Source organism: Giraffa tippelskirchi, chromosome X, assembly GCF_054371585.1.
Source record: "Giraffa tippelskirchi isolate mGirTip1 chromosome X, T2T-mGirTip1v1.2.pri, whole genome shotgun sequence".
Taxonomy (NCBI): Eukaryota; Metazoa; Chordata; class Mammalia; order Artiodactyla; family Giraffidae; genus Giraffa; species Giraffa tippelskirchi.
The window spans coordinates 52,751,110-52,764,860 of record NC_137289.1 but is presented as its reverse complement, the minus strand read 5'-3'; the positions used below and the strand labels follow the sequence as shown (position 1 = coordinate 52,764,860).

Below are 13,751 nucleotides of genomic sequence, written 5' to 3'. Positions count from 1 at the left end.
CACCTTGCTTATAGTTTCCTTTGTTGTGCAGAAGCTTTTAATTTTAATTAGGTCCCATTTGTTTATTTTTGCTTTTATTTCCAATATTCTGGGAGGTGGGTCATAGAGGATCCTGCTGTGATTTATGTCACAGAGTGTTTTGCCTATGTTTTTCTCTAGGAGTTTTATAGTTTCTGGTCTTACGTTTAGATCTTTAATCCATTTTGAGTTTACTTTTGTGTATGGTGTTAGAAAGTGTTCTAATTTCATTCTTTACAAGTGGTTGACCAGTTTTCCCAGCACCACTTGTTAAAGAGATTGTCTTTTCTCCATTGTATATTCTTGCCTCCTTTATCGAAGATAAGGTGTCCATAGGTGTGTGGATTTATCTCTGGGCTTTCTATTTTGTTCCATTGATCTATATTTCTGTCCTTGTGCCAGGACCATACTGTCTTGATGACTGTGGCTTTGTAGTAGAGCCTGAAGTCAGGCAGGTTGATTCCTCCAGTTCCATTCTTCTTTCTCAAGATTGCTTTGGTTAGTCAAGGTTTTTTATATTTCCATACAAATTGTGAAATAATTTGTTCTAGTTCTGCAGAAAATACCGTTGGTAGCTTGATAGGGATTGCATTGAATCTATAGATTGCTTTGGGTAGCATACTCATTTTCACTACATTAATTCTTCCAACCCATGAACACGGTATATTTCTCCATCTGTTTGTGTCCTCTTTGATTTCTTTCATCAGTGTTTTATAGTTTTCTATATATGTCTTTTGTTTCTTTAGGTAGATATATTCCTAAGTATTTTATTCTTTTCGTTGCAATGGTGAATGGTATTGTTTCCTTAATTTCTCTTTCTGTTTTCTCGTTGTTATTGTATAGGAATGCAAGGGATTTCTGCGTGTTAATTTTATATCCTGCAACTTTACTATATTCATTGATTAGCTCTAGTAATTTTCTGGTAGAATCTTTAGGGTTTTGTATGTAGAGGATCATGTCATCTGCAAACTGAGAGTTTTACTTCTTTTCCTATCTGGATTCCTTTTGTTTCTTTTTCTCCTCTGATTGCTGTGGTCAAAATTTCCAAAACTATGTTGAATAGTGGTGGTGAGAGTGGGCACCCTTGCCTTGTTCCTGACTTTAGGGGAAGTGCTTTCAATTTTTCACCATTGAGGATAATGTTTGCTGTGGGTTTGTCATATATAGCTTTTATTATGTTGAGGTATGTTCCTTCTATTCCTGCTTTCTGGAGGGTTTTTATTATAAATGGATGTTGAATTTTGTCAAAGGCTTTTTCTGCATCTATTGAGATAATCATATGGTTTTTATCTTTCAGTTTGTTTATGTGGTGTATTACATTGATTGATTTGCGGATATTGAAGAATCCTTGCATTCCTGGGATAAAGCCCACTTGGTCATGATGTACGATCTTTTTAATATGTTGTTGGATTCTGTTTGCTAGAATTTTATTAAGGATTTTTGCATGTATGTTTATCAGTGATATTGGCCTGTAGTTTTCTTTTTTTGTGACATCTTTGTCTGGTTTTGGAATTAGGGTGATGGTGGCCTCATAGAATGAGTTTGGAAGTTTACCTTCTTCTGCAATTTTCTGGGAGAGTTTGAGTAGGATAGGTGTTAGCTCTTCTCTAAATTTTTGGTAGAATTCAGCTGTGAAGCCGTCTGGTCCTGGGCTTTTGTTTGCTGGAAGATTTCTGATTACAGTTTCGATTTCCATGCTTGTGATGGGTCTGTTAAGATCTTCTATTTCTTCCTGGCTCAGTTTTGGGAAGTTATACTTTTCTAAGAATTTGTCCATTTCTTCCAAGTTGTCCATTTTATTGGCATATAGCTGTTGGTAGTAGTCTCTTATGATCCTTTTTATTTCTGTGTAGTCTGTTGTGATCTCTCCATTTTCATTTCTAATTTTGTTGATTTGATTCTTCTCCCTTTGTTTCTTGATGAGTCCGGCTAATAGTGTGTTAATTTTGTTTATCTTCTCGAAAAACCAGCTTTTAGTTTTGTTGATTTTTGCTATGGTCTCTTTTGTTTCTTTTGCATTTATTTCTGCCCTAATTTTAAAGATTTCTTTCCTTCTACTAACCCTGGGGTTCTTCATTTCTTCCTTCTCTAGTTGCTTTAGGTGTAGAGTTAGTTGATTCATTTGATTTTTTTCTTGTTTCTTGAGGTACGCCTGTATTGCTATGAACCTTCCCCTTAGCATTGCTTTTACAGTGTCCCATAGGTTTTGGGTTGTTGTGTTTTCATTTTCATTCTTTTCTATGCATATTTTGATTTCTTTTTTGATTTCTTCTGTGATTTGTTGGTTATTCAGAAGCGTGTTGTTTAGCCTCCATATGTTGGAATTTTTAATAGTTTTTTTCCTGCAATTGAGGTCTAATCTTACTGCATTGTGGTCAGAGAAGATGATTGGGATGATTTCAGTTTTTTTGAATTTACCAAGGTAGATTTATGGCCCAGGATGTGATCTATCCTGGAGAAGGTTCCGTGTGCACTTGAGAAAAAGGTGAAATTGATTGTTTTGGGGTGAAATGTCCTGTAAATATCAATTAAATCTAGCTGGTCTATTGTATCATTTAAAGTTTGTGTTTCCTTGTTAATTTTCTGTTTAGTTGATCTATCCATATGTGTGAGTGGGGTATTAAAGTCTCCCACTATTATTGTGTTATTGTTAATTTCCCCTTTCATACTTGTTAGTATTTGCCTTACATATTGTGTTGCTCCTATGTTGGGTGCATATATATTTATAATTGTTATGTCTTCTTTTTGGATTGATCCTTTGATCATTATGTAGTGTCCTTCTTTGTCCCTTTTCACAGCCTTTATTTTAAAGTCTATTTTATCTGAAAAGAGTATTGCGATTCCTGCTTTCTTTTGGTCTCTGTTTGCGTGAAATATCTTTTTCCAGCCCTTCACTTTCAGTCTGTATGTGTCTCTTGTTTTGAGGTGGGTCTCTTGTAGACAGCATATATAGGGGTCTTGTTTTTGTATCCATTCAGCCAGTCTTTGTCTTTTGGTTGGGACATTCAACCCATTTATATTTAAGGTAATTATTGATAAGTATGCACCATTTTTTTAAAAAGGTATTCTTCTATTGAAATTTTTTACACCTTTGTCAAAAATCAGTTGGGTATATTTGTGTTGGTCTGTTTCTGGGTTCTTTCTTTGTTTCCTCTGACCTGTGTCTCTCATTCCTCTAATGTCACACTGTCTAAATTTGCTATATCTATATAATAAATCTTATCATTAGGTAGAGTGATTCTTCTCAGTTTATTCTTTTTCAAAATTGTTTTAGCTATCATAGTTACTTTGAATTTCCTCACAAAGTTCAGAATAAGCTTCTCTATATCTATGAAAAATCTTTCTGGGTGTCTTTGTGTGTGTACTCAGTCATATCCAAGTCTTTGTGACCCCATGGACTGTAGTCTGCTAGACTCCTCTGTCTATGAGATTTCCCAGGCAAGAATACTGGAGTGGGTTGCCATTTGCTACTCCAGGGGATCTTCCCAACCCAGGGATCCAACCCACGTCTCCTGAGACTCCTGCACTGGCAGGCAGATTCTTTACCACTCAGCCAACTGGGAAGCCCTGTAAATGCTTTACAGGTATTTAATATTCTAATGAGTGCACTGTTGTTGTTTATTGACTAAGTCATGTCTGACTCTTTGTGACACCATGGACTGTAGCCCACCAGGCTCCTCTGTGGGATTTCCCAGGCAAGAATACTACAGTTGGTTTCCATTTCCTTCTTGAGGGGATCTTCATGACCCAGGGATGGAACCCACATCTCCTGCGTTTCCTGACTTAGCAGGCAGATTCTTTACCACTAAGCCACTTGTACTGATTGTTTTAAACTTAGAGATCACTTTGGGGAGAGTTGATGTCTTTGCTATATTAAGTCTTCCAGTCAGTGAATGCTGCATGTCTCTCTGAAAGGTTGCTGCTGAACCACAAAAGACACCAGGATTCTTGGCTTCCAGAGGAGAATTCAGTCCGGGGCCAGAGATGAGGCTTGATCTCTCAGAGCTTTTGTGTAATAAAGTTTTATTAAAGTATAAAGGAGATAGAGAAAGCTTCTGACATAAGCATCAGAAGAGGGCAGAAAGAGTGCCCCGCTGCTAGTCTTTAGCTGGATATTATATAGCTACTAGCAGTCTGCTAATTAGAGAAAGGAAATGTCTCAAAACTCAGAGAATAGCACCAGGCCCCTCACCCACAACATGCATTTTGAGATAACATTGGCACCAGGTGAGTCATCCCGGCCATAAAACGATTGACATGAATTTGAAGAAAGGCAGATTTCCATACAAATATATAGTTTCATTAACATAGATTAGGAGAACAATGTATGAGTATAACATACTGGTTTGTCAAGTCGGTTCTGAGCCTTTAGGTGGAACCAAATTGAAGAGTCTAGGATAAATACATAGTACATTAACATAGCTTAAGACACACATTTCCATAAGAAAAATGCGTTGGTTAGCTCAAGGTTTGAGAAGAGTTAAGTTCCGGTGGAACCAGGTGTCATTACAGCAACACAGAATTTTAAGAGAAACCTCTTTTTAAATTTGTATAAAGAAGGGGAAAAAATATAACACTAGTTTGTTTCCTCCTGCCGCTTAAGAGACAGAGAAAAAATGTCTGACACTTGCAGCCTATTTCCTCTGTTTGGAGACCTCTGGCCTTCCTGTTTGTTATCCTCTCATCTCCATTTATTTAAATCTTTGCTTTTTTGCTTGTTTGCTTTCATCAGTTTGGCAGGAAGGGATATAGTTATAAAACTGCTAGGTTCTCGGTGGCTTTACTTTGCTCTGTAAACCCTGCAGCCTTAGTTGCCTCCTTTGTGGTGACAGCTCTCTCATAAGAGCATGACGAGGATTTAAAGAGACATTGCAAGTGTAAGTCCTGCCTCTGACACGTTTATTTTCCTTCTTATTGATCCTATTTTTAGCTTTTGGGTCTCTCACATCCTGTCTGTGAACCCACATGCAATGATAGTGGGACTGACTTCCAAAGGGTTGCTGTGAGAAAGTGATGTGAGAATTGAAGTAAAACATTGAAGGGACTGCCAGATACAGAGTAAGGGCACCATGAGCAGTGGCTGTATTAATATTGTATTAATGTAGGAAGGTAAAACTGTAATTTCTCCCTGATACTTTCACTGAGAGAAACTGTTGACAGAAATCAAGTATCTAGTCCAAAGACCTGCCAGCACAAGGCAGGTTGCAGGATCTTGCTGATGGTTTGGGAGAGTGTAGGAAGTTCATCTCAACACAGCAGACAACATGAAAGAAAATCTCAGAGCCAAGTGCCTGCTATGACCTGATTTTTATATGTTTGTTTTTGTATAAAAGCAGATCTGGAAGAACATAGACCAGACTAGACTGTGGGGAATCAGATTAGCTTTCACTTTTACTTTGTTCCTTTCTGTATTTGAAAGCTGTTTTATTTTAATTGAGCATATGCTACACTGAACAATGCTAAATTATTTATTTAAAGGCCAGCCAATAAATTAGCCAATCAGCAAATTACACAAGTGAATTTCAGGGCAGTTTCACTCACACTTCTCTTCCATTCAGCTTCCTGCCTGGCTCTTGAGCTCCTGGCCTCCTTGGCTTCAGTTCAGTTCATTTCAGTTCAGTCGCTCAGTTGTGTCCGACTCCTTGTGACCCCATGAATCGTAGCATGCCAGGCCTCCCTGTCCATCACCAACTCCCAGAGTCTACCCAAACCCATGTCCATCGAGTCAGTGATGCCATCCAGCCATCTCATCCTCTGTCGTCCCCTTCTCCTCCTGCCCCCAATCCTTCCCAGAATCAGGGTCTTTTCTAATGAGTCAACTCTTCACATAGCAGCTCCCATTCCCCAGAGTTCCTTCTGCAGAGAAGTAAAGCTGCTATGTTCGTCTAGATCCAGGCCATCTCAGCTGGGTCCACAGAGCCTCACTCCCTTCCCCAGCTAAATAAGCATCCCTGCAGGTGTGTTCCTAAGCAAAGACAGTTCCTGTTCCAAGAGGAACTATTTGGTTAGCTCTTAAAAGAGTTTTATTTTCACCCTCTTCTACATGGGTAAAGGAGCCTAAGGCTACTGAGTTTAATAAAGTTCCCTGTGAAGAGGCTGAGAGGGAGGCCTTAGGTAATCCATCTACAAGCCTGTTCAGAAAGTTTGGATAGAAACATGTGATGCAGTTGTAATGGTATTCTGTGGCACAGTGCTTAAAATGCACTGGGCACTATTTAAAGCTTTGCAAATGCTCACACATTTAATTCTTACCACAGCCCTTTGAGGGACTTCCTGTGATTACTCCAGTTTACCAATGAGGAAGGTGAAGCACAGGGCACAAATTCATATAACTTGTAACGAAAAGAGCCAGGGTTTCAAGACTGTGCAAATCATGTCCCTCCTCTCTTGATCAAACTGCCCAACCCCTCCATAGGGAACCTGACTGGCCACATTTACACAAAGTACAATATTCATATTGGAATCACAGTATCACTACCCAAAGAGCTCAGACAGTGTCCAATCACCCAGCCAGTACCCAACTCCCAAAAGCTAGATTCAAGAATATGGTTTAGTCAGTACAGTGTAGCAACATGTCCTGCTTGAAACTAAATTTCTGATTATCTTCTTTTTCATATATGTTATTGAGAGTAGTTGCATTTTCACAAAAGGAGGATGTAGGGTAGCCAAACACAAGAGGGTGTTGTAGTCTTATTCCAGAAAATGCAAGTGAGATCATCCATTTTTTTAGTTGAGTACCTCAAGATGTGATATTTAGCTAAGGTGATGGTAAAATGGTTGGAACTTGTGGATCTAGAAGTCTACAGAAACCTGTGACTGTCTTGAGGCTGTGTTCTGCCATTGGTCTTCAGCCAGAGAAGTGCCTGAAACTGCTGGAAATGGATAATTAAACATGTAGAACTGAATGATAATGAAAGATCTGAGTTTCAGCCAAGCTTGTAGAATACACCTCAAACAATACTCAAAAGCAAATTTAAAGCCAAAGAATGTATATTTTAAATGAAGACTGCAAAAGAGACTGAAAATATATGCAGCATATGTCCAATATAATAATTTAGTTAAGGCATAAGGGAACATCTGATAGAGATAAGAGTAGAAATCAATGAAGTGGAAAACAAATGAGAAAAGTCAGCTAAACCAAATTTGTCCAAAAGACTAGTAAACTTCTGGAAAAATCTACTGAGAATAAAGAGAAAATTTTAAAAAACATATTCCAAATGCCACTAGATTGTACACTTAAAATGGGAGATTTTATGTTATAGGAATTTTACCCCAATAAAAAATATTCAGAATGGAAAAGGGGAAATATAAGTATGGGTAGAATACAGAAGAATGATACCATTTGATACAATATTTAGTAAATGCTGTAAAAATAACCCATTAAAAATATGAAGGATTATAGATGAATCAAGATGCAAAAATGTTGATAATTCTTGAAGCTGGGTGATGGGAAATGGGGGTTCATTATACCATTCGCTACACTTTTGTGTGTGTTTGAAAAGTTCCATTAAAAAAGTTTAGATACAACTCCCCAAACTATTTGAAAGTTTAGGTAATTTTGTGATTTCTTAGAGCTAATTGGCCTTTAAATATTACATGTTAAAGTCTATAGTAGCTCAGGGTTAAAGAGTCTTACGGGCACATTAAGAAATGAGGAAGGTTGATGATTAAGATTCCCAAAACACCACACTATTACTTCACCACCAACTAGTTAAAAGCAAGTCATTGAGCTGTAGGCCTTACCCCAAGTGTTGCCTTTAACCATTCCCTGCAAGCCACTGGGAAGTTCAGTCTTTGAACATAGCTGCCCATTCTCCTTGCATGGTGCCCTGCAATAAACACTGTACTTTTATCACAACCAGTGTCAGTAGATTGGCCTTGCTGAGTGAGTGAAGGGTGTGTAGACTTGAGTTTGGCATCATTAGTTCTGTTTAAATAATATTAAAAAAAATACAGTGTTGGAGATTCATATTTGAGTTGTAAAGCTCTAAAGAAAAGCCATAAAATAATAATTAATAATAAAAATAATAGCTATAACTATCATGAGAGTGGTTTCCTTTAGGGGAAAGTCAACACGTTGCAGTTTTACAGCGGCTCACGGGGATTTCAGGAGTTCTGGCAATGTTTTATTCTTGATCTTTGTGGTGGTTTGCTGTACAATAATTTATTAAGGTGTATATTTATATTTTATGCTTCTGTTTTTTTCCCTCTTAAATAAGAATGTTTTAGAACCTGGAGATAATATTAGGATCTATATCAGGGTTTATTATGAGAATGAAATGAAACCATGTAGAGCTCTTAGAATATGCCTGGTACTGTGTAAGACCTTAGTAAATGTTAGCTATCTATGATAAAAGTTTGCTATTTTTATTGTTTTATTATTTGTTGCTAATATTTCTCAGCTTACTGTTAGTCTTTTATTTCTGCCAATGCTATATTTTGTTATTGGCCTTTACTGTGTAATTTTTTTCATCACTCTTAACCATAGAAAGTTTTCTGCAGTCCAGAGATTTAATAAATATTTATTTTCTTGCAGTTTTAAATGGTGTTGCTTTTGAATATTTGATTCTGTTCATTCCCTTCATAACAACAATATATTTTAAAAATTAGTGCACACATGAATAAAATCTGCATTTATTTCTCAAATTTATCTGGAATTCATATTTAATGTCATGGCAGAAAGGAAACAGATCTTTTTTTCCAATCAGGTAATTAAGTCCCCCCAGCACCACTACTTGAACAATTCATCTCTCCCCCACTGACTTCTGTGGCTTTCACCTCTTGCATATGTTAAATTTACAACCATTTGCACTTAAAACATAGAAATGGTATGTGACAGTACAACTCAAGGAGGGGGAGGGGATGTTGCCAGGCAGCTGCAACCTGGAGAGAAAGAGAAAGAAAGGTAGAAAAGTCTTTTTTGTGTCAAAGAAAGGTTCCTTAAAGATTCCATCCCTGAGTGTGACACACAAGCCACTTGATCTTATGACGTTTGGCTAATCACTTCCTTTGCATAGACCTCAGTCTCCTCATGTGTCATGCACAGATAGTGACAGCATCTACATCATACAGGACGGTGCCTGAGAGCTAACCTCAGTAAGCTTTGGAGTCAGCCAGCCAGGAGTGTCATCCGCGGTTCATCATGAACTAGCTGCATGATCCTAGGTCATTTCCTACCCTTCTAGCTTGTTTCCTCATCTGAAATATGTGGTGTGCATACGTGCTCAGTTGCTCAGTTGTGTCCAACTCGTTGTGACCCCATGGACTGTAGCCCGCCAGATTCTTTTGTCCATGGGATTCTCCAGGTAAGAATACAGAAGTGGGTTGCCATTTCCTTCTCCAGAAATATGTGGCAGTTAATAGTAATTAAATTAATATTAATAGTAAATTAGTAATAGCTACCCTCTGAGGTTGCTATGAAGATTAAAGAGCTATATTCCATTAAAGGGCTTAGAACAGGAGTTCCTGACACATATTACGCTTTTAGTAAGTCACAGTTTTGGTGATTTTAATTTCTGTCACTATTATTATGGAACAGTCAGGAAGAGAAAGAAGTTGCAGCAAAGAAGACTGAGAGGCATCAAAAAGATCTTAGAAGGGGAAACTATGAGACTGGGGTGTCAGAGAAGATCATATCTAGCAGGAGGGAGATAATGCAAAGGAAGGTCATTCAAAGACCAGCTTCTCCTGACAAAAGACTCATTTCATCTCTCAGCATCTAATGAGATTAGGGAGAAAGAAAGGAAGAAAACCCATTATCTTAAATGAAAGCTATCAGACAAAAAATTATCTAAAAGCTTTCTTTTGGCTTTTACCCTCAGTCTGATCTGAATGCCATGTGTCCCATGTCTTCCAAACAGGGAAAATACATACTTCCCACAGCGTCATGTGAAACGAAATAAACTCACAGATTTGCATCATTTTGTAGAAATAAAAGTTTAGACAATTTCAAGTTTAAATGACATAGAAGAGGATAGAGGCGGGAAGAAAAGGGGGATGAATTAGAGGTTATCAAAGAAGTGGTCTATACTGAAACCCAAGCTAACTCCAGTGTAAAGGAGGGCACTGGTTGGTGTAGCATTTATTTATTTTTCTTTATACTCTGGTCCCAGAGAGAAATTATGACGGCATAAACTTAATTTGGGTAAATCAGTCAACAAGTGATATGGAGTAAAATTGAGAAAAGGTGAGTAGAAAGAGGAGTGATATTTTAATCTAGGATAAATAGGGGGCAGATTTCTTCCAAGGGCAGCTTTAGAGGACAGGATGGAGGCTATAAGCCTACAAGAGTCTGAGAATGTTGGGCTCCCCTGTGGCTTTTGGGGCCTGATTGGAGCTACATCCTGCCCCGTGGTGGGGGAGGGGTCCCCTGTATTTTCACATGCCCTGGCGTCCAGATTGTTTTTCATCTTGCCCCAGTGATTTCAATTTCTTGGGTCAGAGGGAGGTTTGTTGGGAGTTCTTGGGCTTTTGGTGTCCCCTAGCATGTAGCTAGGGTGAAGCCAGGGTCGTCCCAAGCCTCCTGGTACTGAACTCTCATGAGCAGCTGCTTTCTCTGCAGTTGAGGGGGAGGCAGAGGGTAGTGTCAATCCAAAGGGTAATCCAAAGGGTGTTGTTCAGAAGCATTAGTAGTATCAATTTAAGGAATCTGCTCAAGGAAGGGAACACTTCCCCTTCCCAAAGTGAACAGGAATGGAGCCCTTGAAATACCCATTTCCTATTATTGCCCCCTCCCCTGTCTGTCAGCAGATTTCTCAAGATGTAATAGCTAAGAAAGCACTGGGGCATTATTTTTAAAATATATATATATATATATATTTATTTATTTATTTGGCTGTGCAAGGTCTTAGTTGCAGCATGCAGGGTCTTTTAGTTGAGGCATGTGAACTCTTAGTTGTGGCATATGGGATACAGTTCTCTGACCAGGAATTGAACCCAGGCCCCCTGCATTGGGAGCACAGAGTCTAAGCCACTGGGCCACCAGGTAAGTCCAGTGGACACAGATTTAGTTCAATGCCATGGGTCAGTTGTGATAGGGGACTCTTTGGGAGATGGCTCCTTTCAGCTTCCATTTTCCTCATCTGTAAATGAGATTGATAAACTCCACAGTATGAGTTCCCCCATCTAGCTTCTGTATTTAGTTTTCTTATTATTTTCCTTCTATATTCCTAAAAGTAATACCACACAGAGACAATAAACTTGATGCTTATAAATTGACATAGAAGTCCACAACATATATTGTTTGGTGAAAAAATACACAGCGTAGAATAACACTTATATTTGACCACTTTTATCTGTACATAATATCTATTTTGGTACACAGGAATAGGGAAATATCTAGAAGGCCATTCATCTAAGGACAACAGTTATGCAAGGGTGGGGAGTTTCAGGTAATTTGCACTTCAGTTTTTGTAGTTTCCTTCAGTCTTTGAGGACTTCCCTGGTGGCTCATTGTAAGTGTCTGCCTACAATGTGGGAGACCCAGGTTCAATCCCTGGGTCTGGAAGATCTGGAGAAGGAAATGGCAACCCATTCCAGTATTCTTGCCTGGAAAATCCCATGGACGGAGAATCCTGGAAGGCTACAGTCCATGGGGTGGCAAGAGTTGGACACGACTGAGCGACTTCACTTTCACTTTCAGTCTTTGAAGGTTTAACAATGACTTGTACTCCTTTCACACAAGGAACAAAATCATTGAGGAAATAGACACACACATAGACCCTTAGGCAGATGGAGGGAGGAGCAGGGACAGAGGTCAGGCTGTCTTCTTTATTTTGCTGGTATCCACAACCTCTTCTTCCCCAAAGAAAGCCACTTTGTGGATTAATTCATGCACATAGAAGCCTCCCCCAGCCTACCCTAGTTTTCCCCATCAGCAGTCTCTGAATACAGTTAAGGGTTCACTTAGGGCTGGGTCTAGCACCTTGCTGTGGCTCAGAGAGGTCACTGTGTTTGCCTGGGATCTCTTTTTATGTCTCCTCCTCTGTATGTGTCAGCTCTTGCAGGGTGATGATAAGATTCTCAAACACCTGGGCCTGTTGCTCTTACTGTCACTGGTTTCTTTTGAGTGGCCCTCCTCACCACAGAATGAACAGTGGATTGTATATTTTCTCTTCCTGGCTCTATGTATATCCCCAGGACCATCATTCTTATATGCAGAACCACCACTGGTAGAAGGAGATTGAGCCTGAGAACTGTTTAGGGAATCAATGACCAGTATTTGATCCTGAAGCCTGGCCCTGACCCTGAGGGGAGGGGCACCTATGGATGTAAGTGGAGGATTCTGAGACTCCATCAGGATCACATCCTCATCTGAGTCATTAAGGGTATCATCTACTTCTATCACATCGCAATCAGCAGTGCTGATGGCTATTGACTGGGGGCCCTGAAATGCCACGGGGCTTGCTGCCCTCTCCATGATTAGCTCAGATCTTTTGGGCCACTTCTGTTTCAGAAGTGTCATTCCAATCCTCTTCCTCCCTTATCATCCTGATTAACTCCAGGAAATTGGGGAGACACTCCTGCTCATTTGCATACATCATGAGAAGATTCTTCAGCCTGAAACACAGGTCCCCATTCAGCTCAGTCCCTAAAAGGAGCTGGTGCAGGCATCTCTGATTTGCATCTTTCTCAGCTATGATCCCAGCCTGAATAGCATTCTGGAGCTGCACCTCTAAACGGATCACATAAAGGGAGGCTTTCTCCCCTTGTGCCTGCAAGGTGTTAAAAAATTTACCATGGGCAGTGACACTGCTTTCAGAATCCCCAAACACCAACTTCATGGCATGCAAGAAATCTGCCACACTGAGGTTGGGGTTGGCTGCCTGCAGTAAATGCATCATCTCCCACGCGGGGCCCCTCAGGGTTTTCATCAAGGGCTTGAGCTTTTCCTATTCAGACATAGTCCAATCTGGCAGGGCCCCATTGACTTGTATCAGCCAGTTTTCAAAGGTTTCTTCCTGCTGGGCTGGCACCACCCTCCTGGAGAACAATTTCATCTTTCCTTCTGCTATGTTGACCCTTGGAGGACCAAGACTCCCCCACCCCCTCCGCCCCAGGGACCTCAACATGGGATGGGCCCAGGGTGGCAAGGCTGTATTCTGCCGCCAGTTACCCACACGTGCAATGATGCTGGCCATGACTGACGATGATCGTCTATATGAATGTAACAAAATGCTCAGTCTTTCTAGAAAAGCCTAATCTGCAGGAGAAACCCCCAAAGCAACGTTCCTGGGCTCGATCTTCCTTGTATCTCAGTAGGGTCTGTAAAGAAAAAGAGAGGGGGGAAAGATTAGTAAGGTAGTAGACTGCATGGAAGCAGTTTGCAGTCACTTCCTTTACATTCCTGAACACCCTGCGGGTACATTTTCCATTCGGCTACTGCCCTGAAAATATCCTGCAGGAAACTGGCAATTACAACCTTCAGGAGTTAATGGGTGTTCCTGTGCTAGCAGGGTGCTTTTCAGATCTACAACTATCCTCTCCTGAGAGTCCTCCAGGAAGGAAGGCAACTGCGGCTTAGAATTCTAGGTGAAATAGTGCGTAGAGCCCATATTGGGCTCTCAAAATAGAGGGCAGTGGTCTAAGTCTCACAGATTTGTGGTAGCAAATAAGATCTCCATGAAACTGATGATTTCAGGTCTCAACCACACCCCCTTCTCAAAGTTTCCCCTGTTATTTCTCAGATGCCTATATGAGCTTGGAAACAAGTGTGCACCTTTATTTCACGATCC

At 40.0% G+C, this 13,751-nt stretch overlaps 1 protein-coding gene across 1 annotated transcript; it reads right to left on the bottom strand.

Annotated features, from left to right (window-relative positions):
- Nucleotides 1-11,918: 11,918 nt before the first annotated feature.
- Nucleotides 11,919-13,166, bottom strand: ZCCHC18 (zinc finger CCHC-type containing 18). The gene is given in 3 exon segments (XM_081564044.1): nt 11,919-12,055; nt 12,058-12,476; nt 12,478-13,166. Coding segments are annotated over 3 exon segments (1,236 nt in total). The 5' UTR covers nt 13,158-13,166.
- Nucleotides 13,167-13,751: the final 585 nt, after the last annotated feature.